This window comes from Argiope bruennichi, chromosome X1 (genome assembly GCF_947563725.1).
Source record: "Argiope bruennichi chromosome X1, qqArgBrue1.1, whole genome shotgun sequence".
NCBI classification, from domain to species: domain Eukaryota; kingdom Metazoa; phylum Arthropoda; class Arachnida; order Araneae; family Araneidae; genus Argiope; species Argiope bruennichi.
Window position 1 is genome coordinate 94,402,626 of NC_079162.1, and position 17,563 is coordinate 94,420,188.

The window sequence follows — 17,563 nt, forward strand, 5'->3', positions numbered from 1 at the left end:
TTAAATTCTATAAATTGAACTGTGAATGGAAAAAAAAAAGAAATTTCACAAACAGTTAAGGCAAAATTAGATAAATATGAAGTTCATTTTCAAATGCAATCCTTACTCGTTTCTAGAAAAATTAATTATTAGCCACATTTACTCTACTTGGCAAGAAACATGGGAATTGTCGATATAAAAAATAGCATTCTCGAAGACTTATAATTTTTCTTATAAGCGAGAAGATGTGAAATTTGCTGGCCTTCATGTAGGGCAGGGGTGGAGAACCTTTATGGATCAACGGGCCATTTTTTCTAAAGAAATGTTCAATGAGGCATAGACGTGCAGTCAAATAATTTTGACTTGTGATTATGGGGAAAATAAAATTAAATACTAACAACTCAAAACTCTTTCTTTACTACGAAAAAATACATTTTGCATTGCATAATAGTAAATATTTTAGTTATGTGTAATTCAAATTAAAATAACATTAATGAGACTTCTGTTGTTGCAGATTAGTTGACAAATATCTTATATTAGGATTGTAAGGTGTTACTTTTAGCAGAATGCATGCTGAATTGGGAGTCATCTGCCAAACGGTTTCTAAGCGAGTCTTTAATGTTATTCATCTCTGTAAATAATGACTCGCAGGCATAAGTAGATGAAAATATGGTTAAAATAGAATGAGCCAGCTTCTTCAAACAGTTAAATGTGTCTGGAATCCAATTCCATGCTTCCAAAATTTTGTTACTGTCATTTTTACTTATATTGCTTGTTAATCTTTCTGTTTCAATCTATTCCAACTTTTCTCCTAGTTCAATAAACTTTTAAATCCATATTGAACTAGATTGGGAATGAATCAGTTGCATTTCAAATTCTTCAATTTCCAACCAATCGAATAGGTACACATTCAGTTTATCAAATGAAATCATATCGGGGTACATAATAAACTTCCAATAATTCTTTGAACTGAGAAAATCTTGCTGAAAATTCCTTAATTGAAGAATCAATTACGTGAATAAATTCTTCAATAACTTTTTCTTCGTCTGGTTTCTCATATACCTCTAAATTTGATATATAATATTGATATTTTTTTCAAGTTTTGGAAGTGATATTTTCGATATTTTTTTTCAAGTTTGTAGTTTCTTGTAATAATTACGTTTCTGAAAATACGAAGTGTAGCGACAAAAGTACGAATGAGAGCCATCATGGTGACATTTTTTTTTATTTGTGCCTTGAAGTTCTACGTTCAATTCATTGAAATGTTGGCATATGTCTGTAAAAAACACCAGTTTTAAAGGCCACATAATATTTAACAACTGTAGGTATTGTTCAATTTCTCCCTCATTTTGCAGAAACAGCCTGATTTCTTTCAAGCAGTCAACAAACCTTTGAAGTATGTTCCCGCGGCTCAATCAGCGAATATTATTATTCATTAGTAAGCTATTATACACCCAGTTGACCTCATCCGACAAAGCATCAAGTTTTCGTTTATTTAAAGCCTACGACGATATGAGGTTGACTATTTTTGTGACTAACTCCATTACATTATCAAAAGATGTTAAACCACTCTTAGCACACAAGGCTTGTTTGTGAATAATATAGTGAAATTCCAGAATTGAATGTCCTACGTCTGTTTGAAATAAACTAATGAAACCTTTTTTTTTTTTTGCCCACCATATTTGGAGCACCATCATTTGTAACTGAAACAGTTCTTTTCAAATCAATTTCTTTCTCGGCATGCGATTTTTTAACATCCTTACAAACATCTGTGCCCTTTGCAAATCGATATAAGCGATTGTTATTGCAATTAATTCTTCCTTAATGACCTTTCCTACAAAATATCGAACAAAAATAGCTAAACATGCAGATTTAGTGACGTCAGTACTTTCGTCAAGACATAGCGATATAAAAGGAACGGAGTTAATGTCATCTGTTACATTTCCGGCCGATATAAAAGGAACGGAGTTAATGTCATCTGTTACATGTCCGGCCAGTTTTAAGAATCTTTCTTTTTTGTGTTTCTTGATAGAGGAATATCTTTGATGATCTGAATTATCTTACCTTTATTATCAAAATCCTCCAAAAGTGAGGACGCGCATGGTAACCAGGCTTCCTTCAAAAACTCGACCTCTTGAGAAGGCTTACTATGCCGATCAATGACATTTGCAGGCAAGTAACTTGTCGCGCTCATATGACAATTTTTGCTAGCAAATTTAATCATAGACATCGATTGTTTATTTCTGTCTTTTATTGCACTTGCAGGGAATGGGAATACGATCGATCATTCGCGTTTCTTTGAATTACTTCATAATGAACTTTGATATTTTGAACTAAAAGGTAAACCGTTTTGATCGGTGCCGAAAATATTGTGTTGCGTGCTATCAATGGCACGCGTGCCACTGGTTCGCCATCCCTGATGTAGGGCATGCTCGCAGATGTCGCGCATGAAAATTTGGTTTTACTCTTCATCACATTTTAATCGTATTACCTTCATTCTATTCTCATCCTATTTGTTTAAAATTTACATTGACAAATACTATCGAGATATTTTCACTTTTTAATGGGTATTCCTTTTCTTATATATATTGAATCCTTTAAACAATGCTTTTACTTATTTTCTAAAATACAATAATTTTAAATGTTGACCAATGTGTATTTCCGACAGCAATACTCTGTTTCAGTAATTTCATACATTTAATTTAATAATTTCTCAACGTTTAATTAATCGTAAAAATTAATACTATACACGTGGTTCCACCTATTTGTGAATTTGGAAAGCAATGATTTCAATACCTCATTTTATTAATAATTAGACGCTGTATCCACGGCTTCACCAGCATTTATATGCTTTATATATGTAAGAAAAATAATGCGCATAATTTTAAGTGAACAGTTTTTAAATTCTTATATTCAATTCCTTACGATATTTTAAGGAACTCAACCTTAATTTAAATACTACCATTGCTCTCAAATTTTGAAAAAATTATTAAAATTACAAAAATCTTGGTATAGAAATGAAATTTATATCTGAGAAAAGCTAATATTTGGAATTTTTAAATGGCGCAAAAATATTTTTTGTATAATGATGTGTTCCAAAATTACGGAGGAAAAACACAGAATCCTTTTACCCCCTTTAGGGAGCGACAAAAAATTTTTAATAATACATTTAATTTTTCTGGGTGTTAAGGAATATGTATGTCAAGTGTTCGATTCTGTTAAGGTGTGCGGAATTGTATAAGGATAAAAAAAATAAGCGGGCATTCAGTTTTTTTATATATAGATAATGAGTTATAGATTGAAAAAACTAGAGAGTAGAAAGTAATTAAATTTAAAAACAGTTTTCTGGGGAATATCGAATTATTACGAGCTATGTTATTCAGTTTGCTAGTTAGGTGGCTTGGCATTTTAGTTTTAAAAAAATCACTCTTACTCTTTTATGAAACATACCATTGTTCTGAACCAGAAAAATATATTTATCATGATAACACTAAAACAAACATTTATCAGTAGATAATGATCGACACTTGCAGTGGAATGCCCAACTTTCCTGTTATATTTATCGGATATTTCTTTCGTTGTTGCGTTATTCTAAATTTTTCAAATGATAAAATAAAACTTTTGAGTAAATTATGGTGAACTCTGTGTGAGCGACAAACGCTGCAAATATTTAAAATAAATATGATTGGAGTTTCAGTGAAAAATATTACATGAATAACAACTTTAAAAATCTAATAAATTCCTTTATTTCAAAACTTATGAATAATACAGGATCTGGCACATCTTTTTATAAATAAAAAGAAAAGGCTAAAGTAAAACAGTTTTCATAATGAATATTCATACTTTTTAAAGTACAAAAATTCATTTTATTAAAAATTCAAAAGCAAGAGGAAGTAGTTATTTACATGGTATTAAACAAATATAAAAAGGAAAAAGATTTACAGCTTTAAAGGAAACATTCATTAATTCGTTGACTGTATTGAAACAAATTCATCACAATTTATAGTATTTTTTGTGTAAATAGCAAAATAAAATCTAATTTTAGATAAATCAAATACAAATTGAATGTAAAAATGAAGGTAATAAAACATTAAATCCGCAGTTAACACTTGAATTATATTCTTTGAATAAAATGTCATTAGTTGAATTTTTTTAGCTGATCTTTTTTTTTTCTGTGAATACTTGAGTACTCAGTGGATTTTATAAGAGCCAACGGATCTGGCAGTGTTGAGATTTGAGCAAAATAGAGAAAGGCACATATGGCATAGATATCACAATATTTTAAGCAAATAATGACAATCATAAAATAAATTTAGCAGAAAAATGAAATGACGCAATCACAAATAAAATTTGTCCACTCACTCATCACCGGTCCAATAACCCCCTTCCATTTCCCCACTGGAAATTATAAAGACTAGCATTTCCAGAGTTTCACTAAATTTATGATGCATGATTTCAAACAAAAAAAAATTGAATAGAAAAATAAACGCATTTACAAAAATAAATATAATCGTGTTCTTTAGAGACTACTTTTAAAGTAGTCTTTTAGAGATCAGCTTTAAAATACTTTTGATTTTTCTCAGATGAAATGAACAGCAAAGCAGCTGAACTCAATAAAGATGCTTAGCAAACTGATTGTCAATGTGTATTCTGGATAAACGGACTTAAAAAGCAGAATTTTTATCAAACAATTTGATGAAAATTTTAATTAAATTGAAATATATTTTACTGTAGATATTTGTCCCAACATCAAACTGGTAATATTTCTGTTTGAAAACATACATAACTAAGTAAATGGTGCATTTACTTGGCAGTAAGTAAATCTTGATTCCCATAAGCATAATTTCAAATTTGAGAACCTTTTTCTTCGTTGCCCTTAATAGTCGCCTATAAATAAATATATAAAATATTTAAAAGGCTAAAGAAAACAGAGAAAAAAGCTCTCTTTATATTAAATGGAACATTTGATTAAATTCATACATTATAAAAGGAATTTTGATAACAGAATTAGTCCTTTAGATGCAGTATAGAACATTCAATTAATCCAAGAAAATCTGGTATAAGATAGACAATTTTCGATTGATGACAAAGCAGTATTTAAGGAACAAATGTTTGAATGCTTCCTTCTAAAAGAATCTTCAGAATGCTCAGCATCTTAAACAACAGCGGCAGTGGTGTCGATCGGGAAGATATTCCCCAAATTTCTCCCTACATCAGATGAATGTTTGGCAGTATTTGACTTAGTGAAAACGTAACAGTCGATCAGTCGTTATCAGTGTTTCCCTTGCTCACATGTTGAGGAGGGGGTTGCAAGTAGTTGACAAGATCAGCGTTCTGGTAATTACAGAGTTCACAATAGCCGGGAGGACCCTGAGGACCTGGAACACCTCGTGGACCACTCTGTCCTTGCCTTCCAGGTGGCCCTCGATCTCCTGGACGTCCTGGAAGACCAGTGCCGGGTGGACCTGGGGGACCTAATTGAAGAGTGAATTTTAGATAGATCTCAAGACGCAAATCAGAGAAAGGAAAGTACATTTACATCCGCATTTATACTTAAAACTGTATAAAATTTCAAGATAAGAGAAAATGAAGAAAAAACATTACAGCAAAGAAAGGTAATCCTAACGTAGATGTCTAAATAGCTAATGTTGTTTGCTTATTCATGCTAAAAGTTTTAAATAAATGAGATGACGTTATAGTGAAAAGTAAACATATAGAATATTAATTGTATTCTATGACATTCTACATAGCTATGATAAATACATTGAATACACCTAAATATTAAGTTAATACAGTATAGTTCGTACAAGTTACAACAACATATTTTGCTATACTGTTCTGCAGATAAATACAGCCACATTTTTGTCGGATTTTTTCAATAAATAATTTTAATAATTGCAAGTAAATATGTATGTAATTTGCATCTTAGTTTTTAAAAAAATATTTTTTTTTTTGATTTAAGGATCAATTAGATAGTTGAAATTTTACGCAGTTGCGACCTTCATAAAATTGTAATTACCTGGAAGACCTCTAAGTCCCATTGGACCTTCCATTCCAATACCTTCAGGTCCTCTATCTCCTTTGTCTCCTTTATCTCCTGCAAAGAATTATTGTAAAATTGAATAAGCACTTAAAACAGCCTAATCACTAAAAGCAAAACATAAATATGCAACTTAGAAATTGTGTAAGAAATTCATAGTAACACATGATTTATTAAAGTACAAAGCTTTTAATATATGAATAGTTTTCATTTGATGATTTCAGTTTAATTTGAATTTCTAATTTAGTACTTCAAAAAGTTACCTAGTAAACGAATAATAAAACTTTTAGAGATTTACCTTTGCTTCCTGGGGGACCATGAGGACCTGGTACGCCAGGCATTCCCATAAAACCTCTTTCACCTGGTAAACCGGGAGTTCCTGGGTCGCCTATAACCGTGGAAAATTAAATAAACGCATTTGATTATGCTAAGTAAGATACCGCGTTTCTTTAAAGCAATCGATCGTAGTGATCTATTTCAAAGAATCAATGGACGACGCAAAGGTAACAGAAAACAAACAAGACAATCGAAAACAAATGATACATATGAAAACATGCAACAATAAAGCTTTTCAGATAATCTTCTTTTTGATGCAAGCAGTTCTTTCCGATGCAAGCAAAGCAAATATAATTCGTGCAAATAAATTTCACACATGTTTTAAAGGCTACAAAGCGAAAAATATTCTGAAGGATAAAACTACCTGGAATTCCTGGTTTTCCTGATGGACCTTGCTTTCCTGGTAAGCCTATCCCTGGAGGCCCAGGAGGGCCATGAAGACCTCGAACCAAATCTTCCATCTGGTCTGTGTGTAAGCAGAAATAGTATTTTAAAAGATATCATTCGACCTAACAATTTAATCTCGGGTCCTCCCTGGAGGCCTTGGAATTCCAGGTAGTTTCTCGCTTTCTAGGATTTCAAAGCCTACGAAAGGGTTTCAAAAAGGAAAAGTACCTGGAGCTCCTTGTGGACCTGGAGGACCCGGGCGACCCATTTTGCCCCGGCCGGGAGTACCCGGGGGACCTTGCAGCCTTGCTGTTAACTCTTCAAGCCGATCTGATAAATAAATGAAACTTTTTAAAACAACATTTGAGTGAGGGGTTTTAGATTCCTTCTGTTACAAGAAAAGCAAAGGATTTTTTTAAATTTATTTTGTCATTTATTAAGGTCAATAAGACCAGAAAATTTTGAACTTTAAAATGATGTCACGAAAAAATAAAACGTCGCGAGTATGGGAGTTTTTAATAATAAAAATTTATATTGAAATTTGCCGTGATTTGAGCTCCGCTATTAACTTCATCGCATTATCGCCCTGAAAAGCAAACAGCAATGTTGATTTTCAAATATTGGTAGAATTGATTAAAACCTAATGAAATTCAAATTTTTAAAGAAGTACTCTAGGATATAAATTACATGATATAAGATCTTAATACACCACTTCATTAGAAAATACTAAAGTCAATTGCAAAGTTTTGATATTACCGTCTTTCATAAGTACTAGCATGACGACTACCATTCATAAGTAATAGCATTTACATAAATAAATGTAAAATTTATTTTGAAGAACTGAGGATGTGTCTTTCGCGAATGCAGAATATTGTAACTTTTTTATAAATTAAAGAATATAGTCATTCTTTGATATCGTCTTTCAGCCTTATTGTATTTTGAAGCAAATCTTTATTATCAAGTAAACACTGCTTCATTTATTAAGATAGAATTCTAAATTTTAATTTGATTAAATTGATATTCAAGAAGCTTTTTGTGCATTCATAACGCCATGCACTTAATTTCTAAATATGTTTAAACATAAAACATCAATCTTGGTGGAAATGGAAATTTTCTGTGAAAAAAAAAATCATTTTGTGAATGCTGTTCTTATCCCTAAACTTGTTATACGCATACACACATTTGTATGCTAAAACTTAAAATTTTACATTTATGTAATGGTTTATAGCTTTATCTTTTTGTGAATCCCGTTCTTATCCCTAAACTTGTTATACGCATACACACATTTGTATGCTAAAACTTAAAATTTTACATTTATGTTATGGTTTATAGCTTTATCCTTTTCAATCGCCACGACTCGTACACTATAAAATTCTTAAGTCTAAAAAATATATTGGAATATGATATACATAATAAAAAACATATAGTAATAGGTTAGAAAAAATCAAATCCTAGTCTTAATGATTTTGTTTACGATGTCCAACTTCCGGAAGTAATTTTGTTTTTTTCATTTTAACCTTGATTTTACTGCATAACCAAATGTTTCCTCTTTCAGTCCTTTCATTAGAGAAATCGAAAAAGAAAGAATAAGCAGCAGTATACAATTTTCTATGAGAAGGAGGTGTCCTACAGAAAACACCGGGGATGATAGTAAAGCAAATAAGAATTATGATGACATAAGAGGACAGAAAACTGATCATTATTGCGCTAAAAGTTACAAGCAGAGCGCACCTTCAATGCTGTGTGTAGTCAGTCGTCTTACTTTTTTTTTTTTTTTCTTACTTGTTTCTTTCTTTCTTACTCGTTTGCAGCTGGATCCGATACGAAATTTGATACACACTAATGGGCCAAGAATAAGTTACAGAAAAAGTATATTATTTTAATATGAGGGCCTTTTTTAGTGCTAAAATCTCAGTTTTAGCGATAATAATTTTATAATAAATATTGTCATTATAAAAATTTACAGCTTATAAGGATTTTTTTTTATTATTATTGAACGTTGATACTTTTCTTTCTGCTTTAATAGTATGGAAGCTTGAAAGCAAAGATTCAGTAAAAAAAAAAAAAAAAAAAAATCAGAAATATGAAATAGAAGAGCGATAACATAAAAATTCTTTCTCTAATTGGGAAAATAAATACTTTTAGGAATGGTTTCCGGAAGAAATTTGAAAATACAGTAAAAAAAATTTTGAAAAAGTAGAAAAAGGAAGAAATTTGAAAATGCAGTAAAAGAATCAGAAATATGAAATAGAAGAGCGATAACATTAAAATTCTTTCTCTTATCGGAAAAATAAATATTCTTGTGAATGGGTTCCGGAAGAAATTTGCAGTAGAAGAAGAATAATTATTCCGGTTTTGAAATTATACATATTTTTTATTATAACAGAATGAAATAGAGGTGAAATTCTTTTTATCTTATAGATATATATTTGAATCTAAAATCTGAGTTGTAATCGAAAAAAAGTTACAATATACAGTTTATGAAAAATACAGTATCAGAAATGATACAGTTTATCTTGTTTCCAGAGGTTATAAAATTCCTTTACACTTGAGGCAAATAAGACTAAGTTGCATTTTTTTTCAAACTTTCTTTGCAAAGAATTAGCTCAAGATTCTCAATGAAATTATACAAAGCCATCTTTTTTTTTTTTTTTTTTTTTTTTTTTTGAGGGGTGGGAGCTTTTTTCAGTCCGTTAAAAGGGACACCTGACATATTTGTAGGAAAACATATATTTCTTGCAGAAATTTAATAAGTTTAAAAGAATTTGGATTAACTTGTGTAAATTTTAAAACCAATCCTAACTGATGGAAATAAATTTCCTTCAATACCTCTCCACATAAACAAATTTTTTGTTCATCAAGATAAATCAAATCATTCTTGTAGCATTCTTTAATAAATCTAAGTGAGGCCGAGTTCTCTTTGAATTTGCCATAGTATTTAAAATTCAAAACACCTTACCTCGAAGAACAGAAGCGCAAATTTCTCTAACTTCTTCTTCCGTAAAGCTGCGACCCTAAAAAGATGAAAATTAACAACCATATTCTAATTCAATGATCGAAATTCTTACAATTTTTTTTCATTATCTACTCACTGGAGGACCTGGCAATCCTGGCATGCCTGGCGGTCCACGCGTTCCTGGATTTCCAGCTGCCCCAGGATTTCCCGGAGGTCCTGGCATTCCCCGCATACTTGGATTTCCTGGAGGACCTTTATCCCCTGGAGGTCCGCGTTCGCCAGGCTGAAATGAAATAGGTTTCTTAAAACATTGAATGTATAATATTTTATAAAAGACATTAGAATGACAAGAAAATACTTAAATGTGCACATATTTCACAAAAAAAAAAAAAAAACCCACATTATACAAAATTTGTTTGATTGTACTAAAATTAAGGTGTTGATCTTCAAAATAGTTTTGGAAATCAGTGTTGGTATTCAGATGCTTTAATTCCTTAATTGCAACTTGGAAATTTTTAAGCATCTAGAATAAAAGCAGCTTTAGATTATATTTTTCATCCATGAACTACTTTTGAGATTTAACTATAGTAAAAAATCACTAATTTGGCTACACAAAAGAAGAAATAGTAATTATCTCAGCAAAAAGATTTTTGAGATCTTTGAATCAAAAATTGTTATTAGCATTACTGATTTTTTTACAGAATTTACGGAATGTAGACAACTCTAGATTATAAAATACCAGAGTTAATTGTAGTAAAAAAATCACTACTATGGTTACAAAAAAAGAAGCAGTTATCATCTCAGTAGAAAGATTATTGATATGTTTGAATCCAAAACTGTTATTAGCATTACTGATTTGTTTTCAGAATTTGTAGAATATCGACAAATCTGATTCCTATAGAGAAGAAAGGTGAGAACTAAAGTTTAAATTATGTTGGCCAAAGTAGATAATCTTCTTTTTTGAATAATTTAACTCATATAATTCATATCTAATCTTCATTTGGTAATGTTAAAGAAAAAGGCGACATGTTAATTGACACAAATAATACATCTTTATTTCATGCTTTTGTAATAAATAGTTTGTCTTTTGAGAGTGAATAGTCTCTTTTTCTAAATCTACATCCGATTTATAAAATTTCAACAATAAATTAATGAAGCATGCCATGAATACAGGATGTATTGTTTCACCATAATATAGGTAGGTATATTATCGAAAAATTCATTGCAAGATTATGCCATGACAACAATAAAAAAACTCGTCTCTAATATCGAAGTTACATTGGTAATCTGATACACTAATCTACTCTTTCATTCTTTTGCTCGTGCTTCACTTCGACGTATCAGACGTTCGAATTATGGTAATCACGAAAACACCTTTTCGTGAAAACGAGAGTTCTAGAGGAAGAAAAGAAAACCCATTCGCCAGCCATCACGATAAATAAATGGAACTCGTGCAAAAGAGCGAGATGGGAATATTGACCCATTTCGAGTTGTTTGTTCTTTTACAACCCTTGAAAAATGATGGAAAATGACGATGTTTTTTGTAATCTTTAACCTTAAATTTATCGAGTACAAGTCATTTTAACGGAAAAATTTCAAGGTTATCTCTTTTTTTTACACGTTTGCATGTAGAAGATAAAGAGACTGATGGATTTTGACCAAACTAAGGAAGCCTCTTATTTTCTGTCTGAAATTGCCCCTTTTCCTTCTTGGAAACTCAACCATTTGTGAAAGCACTAATAACAGACCTTCCTTACAAATCACTCGACAGTTATGTATTAAATCATCCCATTTAAGACTCATTAGGACTGATTTCTTCTTTTTTTTTTCTCTCTCTCTCAAGTAGATAAAAAGCCGTTTCGATGAAATTTTGAATGGTGGAAATCATAAATCAAAAACGTTATGATTAATATCGACAATTACACGTTTATATTTCTTGTATTATAGGATTAATCGCTAATAAATTAATAAGTATCAAATACATTAACGAGGTAAGAAATTATTATCTTGATCTGTATACAGGTTCCTCTAAAATAAGGCGCTGACGTAAAATGATATATTTGTATGTGCAAAGAAAACTAAAAAAAAAAAAAAAAGTGGCAAAAGAATTATGTTGTTATAACTATTTTTATCACAAAAATTGGTTTAATACTTCATAATAGCATTTTAGTTATAACGTATTAAATGATTTTAAATATTGTGATCATGCTAATTTTGCATGATCTACAATCATGCAAATCAATCATTAGAAAATCCAAGCATGGTTTTTTTCTGTCATACTTTGCTATATTATAGCATATGTTTATATTAATTCACAGAATTTCAATAAAATAAGTATGTTAAATGGTGGGCGAGTGAAAAAATAACGCATTATAAAAATATGCAGTACGGACTATAGTAATAGCTGTAGCAAAGTGTTATAATAAAAATTTAATAGCGCTTAGGTTAAAAGTTTAATCATAAAATGCTATTCGTATTGAAACTAAGTATCTATCAATCATTTGCTTCATTTACAGTTTAGGAAATATATAGTAGGTACTTACTAAACCTGGAGGTCCTGAAGATCCTTTATATCCCTAAAAATGATAATGGATAAAATTAGAATTATAAAGAGAATAATGGACTAATCATGGAAAAAAGGAATATAATCAGTAGGAATATTTGCATTTTAAATACAACTGAAACTCAGATGGTAAATATTACCATGAAATGTTTTTTTCTATTTTTAATTTTTTTGTTTTGTTTCTTTATGAAATTTTAATAAAATGGATATTCTTTCTCACTGAAATAATAAACCAATAGTTAACAAGGAAAACTAAATATAAAAATAATTCAAACAAAGCATTGGTTTCATTGCTTAATCCAGTTTCAGAAAAAATAATCTAAAGTAAAATGCAAATTATACATTAGATTAAATTAAATTATAAATCCAGTGCTTTTTAAGGTAATTAATAAATGTTCCGAAAAAATAGCAAATACGTATACGCACGCTCTAAAATCAAATGGAAAACCTTTCTCTATTTGCTAATTGCTGACGGAGATCACATGACTTCAGCTGAAATTACTATAGAAGGGAACTTTTATGTAACACCAAAAATTCCTGTCCAGTATTTAAAAAGAATAAAAAGCGATAGGCTGATTCTGTTACAAAATGTTTTGATAAATAACTTACATAATACATAAAGAAAAATAGTAATTGATTAACTTTGTTATTTAATTTGGCTAATCATTTTAGAAATTTTTTTCATTAATATAATAGTATCAGAAAATTAATGGAACATTTAAATAAATTACGGAGGGTAACATTTTTTTTAGAGCTGCGTTTTTTTAAAAAATGCTATTAATATGTTCTCTGTCGTAACTCAACATGCGAATTGCACCATCTTCTAATTAGATGAGCCCCTTCTTTGCAATAGTAAAGAGATCCTTTAATTAGATAGTGAGTGTGAATCACAGGTAATTCATACGGGAACCAACATGTTAAGTTATTCCATTGTGAAAATGATCACTGAGAAGTAGAAGGGTTCAGTTTTGCCTTCACAGAATTCAGTAGTTGTACAGTACTCATTCTACTGAAAAAGAATCTTACTGTTCGTAGCTGTTATTGTACTTACCCTTGGTCCACGGAAATCGGCTAAATTTTCAACGGATCTGAATTCTGTTTCTGTTCCACCACTCTACAAAGTAAATAAAAATACATTTATTTTTAGCAGTTTTTTTTAATAACAACAATTCATGAATGTTATAATACATATTTTTTGAAAATGAATGAAAAATAACAGATTTAAAATTAAAATCACACCTTAAGTATTTTTGAATTGTGATCTACCATCAAAATATGAGTCTATTCAGAAAATATGAATATCTGACTTTTTTCCTAGAAAAATTTTTTGAAACATGCATAAAACTCTAGAAATGAGTCAATATCCAACCTTTTAAATAGCATTTGTCATCTTTATATTTAGGTAATAATATATATTTGTTTTTATATCGGCAGACCTGGTGGTAATCCGTGCTACAAGTAGTGTTTTAGGAGGATATTTTTATCTTGAGATTTTTCTTGGAATATCTTGCATGTTTGAACAATATTCAAGTGAAAATCTCAGGCAAAAAAATGTTCTACTCGATTAAAAAGAAAAAAAAAAAAAGACTTTTGGGGAAAAAAAATGCCTTCAGGTGTATCTCAGAATAACTAAAATATTCTGAAAATAACTTTAGAATCTATAAAGCCCGAGTCATACATTGACCTTTACGGTTTTTGATTTTAATTCAAATACACAAAATGCACTTTTATATATTGAACAAACGCTATCCATAAATTCTAAATTTGGAAACTCTTATAAAAGAGTTATTTTCAGAAAATTCGCTTTGCACTTGGAAGCGCTGCATTTAAATTTGTTTATTTTTTGGCATAATTTTTTCACAGGATAAGAGTTCGTAATTTGCTTAAGGAGATTGAGTCATTCCTTACAAAAACACATTCAAACGGAACATTACTGCGGTTGTTTTCAAAAGACTTAAAGAGAGTGTGGGAAAACGTCATCCGTTCAACAAGCTTTACTTACAATTCTAAAACATGCAGACTGATTCAGTTTCTTATAAAAATGTGAGAGTTTTACGAAATGTTTCTTAGATTAATTTTTTTGTAGTGTTTCAAGCAAAATACTGAAAAAACTTTTATTACATTAAAAGTAAATTCACTTTCAGTCAGATATTTAACCCACTAATCTATAATTCTTGATCATAATTCTTCAAATTTTAAATTATTTTTTTACTTTTTCACTTACAATGGGATGCATAGAGAAAGCACTGCAATCTTAAACATATTCATTCGGGGGAATTTGGTAAATATGCGAGTTTTTAACTTCATTGCACCCTGAAAAGAGCTCTTTTTGAATTATGTCCGTCCTTCTGTCTTTTAATACAATATGCCAAAAACTCAATGGTATAGAAAAACAAAGTTTATAAAAATTTTTATCACTAAAATTATGGCTCTATATCAAAGTTTGTAGCAAAATTATCTAAGGGCTGATTATTTGAGTGTATGTGAAATAGGTAACTCAAAAATGTAACAAGCTATATGGGTGAATTCATGAAGTGATCTTAAGATCAAACACATAGATCAATGTAAACTTTAGGGGGGGGGGTCAACAGTTTTAATGTCGTCGAAGGGGAGATTGCCTATTTGTCTGTCTCTGTAATACGAAAGAATCAACTCTTATATAACACATTATCATTATATTGATTAATATCAATGTAACGAACCGTGTATAACGAGTTAGACAAATGAAGTGGAATTTGGTGTGTGGTCGTGGTATCAAAACCGTGCAGCAAAACCCCGCTGGTTTCCAGTGCAATACATATTTTAATTATTAAAGAATAATTAACTTATACTTTTTCTGAGAACAGCGAAGTATAAGAAAAAGTACTCTGATTTTTGAAATTATTTTCAAATCGCACTCTTTTTATCAATTTATCAAAATATTTACTTCAAAATCATCAACGTTTTCTTAAAATTAGGTAAATTTTATCTTGGAGTATTCTTTTTATCTTATTTTAATCATTTTCCAGATTGCATCACTTGGTCCTGATATTACTAATTTATTTTGCTATAGATCATGCGAACCATATTCAGAATACGCAATGCTGTTAAATGGAAGTAAAATATTGACGTCTATTGTCTTCTTTAAGAAAAAGTAATTTGGTTTATTTTAACTTAGGAATAAGTATATTCAAACAGGCTGAAATTTTTAATATTGAGAATTAAAATGACTGCATTATTGATTAATCGTATAACTATACGATTACAGATTGTAGAAGATTTTTAAATGTCTTCACTTTTTCATTTAACGTATAAATAAATTAATTACCTTGAATTTTAGCTTGAGACAGAAATAATTTTACAGAAATGTCTAGACATCTTACAGTGGATAAGATTTACTTGTATCTGTTTTTCTTAAGGCTTATAGAAACTTCGTCGTTGTCGACAGAATGGCCCATCAGAAAGCAATTTTTAAACATATCATGTATTAGAAGAAATTTATAATAGCATTTTTCTAATTATATGTTAATTTATCACAGAAATGGAAAAAAAAGAAAGAAAATACAGAACTAAATAATTCCTCCACGCATTTTTCCTTTCAGAATGATTGGCAGCTATAATTTGTTTCTTCAACATGCTTTTCATGGAAAATAAATCGGTCCTTTAATTATGTATATATATATATATATATATATATATATATATATATATATATATATATATATATATATATATATATATATATATATATATATATATATATATATATATATATATATATATATATATACATATACATATACATATACATATACATATATATATGTATACATATACATATACATATATATATTAATGTTCTTCTACACAAATTACTATATTTTTATCTTGTGCTTTATATTTCTTATTTCTGTTCATGAAAACAGTTGAACTTACCACAGGTCCTGGAGGTCCTGGTGGGCCTGGGGGACCCTAAAAGAAGAAAATAGCATAATTAAGCTGATTTATTGGAAAATCAGCAAAACCTGAATAATCATAATAAAAAGAAAGAAAATATGCCTCGCCTAAACAGTGCTCTTCCATAGTTTTGATTAAAGTTTCAAAACCAAGGTTTTATTTTTTAATAATGAATAAAGCTTAATATTGACGTACAATATAATAATATTTTTAAGATTAGCATTTGTCTTAAGCTTTTTTAAAAACTAATTTTCTCCTACTAAATGCAGTACAATATTTATTATTTTATTTACATCAAGCAACGCTAAACTATTCGATTGCGTCATTCTTCTTTTATACTGTTTATTTCATAACTTCGGCAAGGCTGAAATGCATCAATTGTGAATCAATCAGTATGGTCCAAATTGTCTTTTGAAGGAAAAAAAAATGAATACATTGATATTGACGTATTAAAATCAAATTATGATAAAAAACAGATTAAGAGCTTCAGCAAATAAACTGAACTGTTGTACAATCTTAAACTGTTAATATGCGTCCTTACAATTATTTCCAGAATCATGTTCTTACCGAATTTGAATGCATGATAATACAGCTAGAATTTTAACATGGAAATTTAATAAACCCTTTATGATAAAAGGTAAGAATTGAGTAAAATTCCATTAAACTTTTTTCTTTTTACTGAGTGATCTAAATAGAATTTCTAAAAGTCTAAATTTCTTCGTGATATACACATAATCTGATTTGAATCATACTTTACCAGTAGTATAAATGAAAAATATAAAATTTTATCAGATTTAGACAGAATGCTCATTTTGCAAAGCAGAATCATTACTGATGAAGTACAAATCATAAAGAATCACATTCATCGAAAATCACGATATTTCCTTTGTGACAAAAAATTCGCTTCGACCATGCCAACTGCATGATATTGCAACCAATTGGAGAATTCGGGTTGTTTATTCTGGTTTGTAAACTTTAAGTCAAAACCATGGCAATGGCAACCGCCAATATATTTGTCAACCAATGAATGGTTGTCATTTTAGGAAAGCGCTGTATCCTTTAGTCGGCTTAATGTCAAACAATATTACAGATAGGAAATTGTCTTCAGAGAAGCAAAAAAAAAAAAAAAAAAAAAACACCCGAAATGTATCATCATAACAAACAACTGCTGCTCAACCTTCAATGATTAGAATTCTCTCAATTAAAATAAGGACTTTTTTTTCAGTTATTAAACTAAAATTTTAAGTTACGATCCCTTAATTAAACTTGTTACGGCAATGAATTCCATATTCATTCCATGGTCACTTCTAGCTGCTGTTTTAAAATTTTGTGCAACAAATATTTGTATTAATCAATTTTTTCTTTC

General features: G+C 29.7%; 1 protein-coding gene across 4 annotated transcripts in view; it reads right to left on the reverse strand.

The window, feature by feature from the left end:
* Nucleotides 1–3,779: 3,779 nt before the first annotated feature.
* The window catches only part of LOC129958488 (collagen alpha-1(XXII) chain-like), a 197,195-nt gene continuing 183,411 nt past the window's right edge, over nt 3,780–17,563 (reverse strand). For 3 of the 4 annotated variants that reach the window (XM_056070996.1, XM_056070994.1, XM_056070995.1), the window contains 9 exons: nt 16,177–16,212; nt 13,313–13,375; nt 12,242–12,274; nt 9,835–9,981; nt 9,702–9,756; nt 6,720–6,821; nt 6,318–6,407; nt 5,999–6,076; nt 3,780–5,453 (listed from right to left, as the gene is read on the reverse strand). In XM_056070996.1, the coding sequence (XP_055926971.1) occupies nt 5,242–5,453; nt 5,999–6,076; nt 6,318–6,407; nt 6,720–6,821; nt 9,702–9,756; nt 9,835–9,981; nt 12,242–12,274; nt 13,313–13,375; nt 16,177–16,212 (816 nt within the window). In that variant the 3' untranslated portion in view covers nt 3,780–5,241. Of the gene's footprint in view, nt 5,454–5,998; nt 6,077–6,317; nt 6,408–6,719; nt 6,822–6,970; nt 7,073–9,701; nt 9,757–9,834; nt 9,982–12,241; nt 12,275–13,312; nt 13,376–16,176; nt 16,213–17,563 lie in introns of all 4 variants that reach the window. The other variant, XM_056070993.1, reaches the window with a different exon arrangement.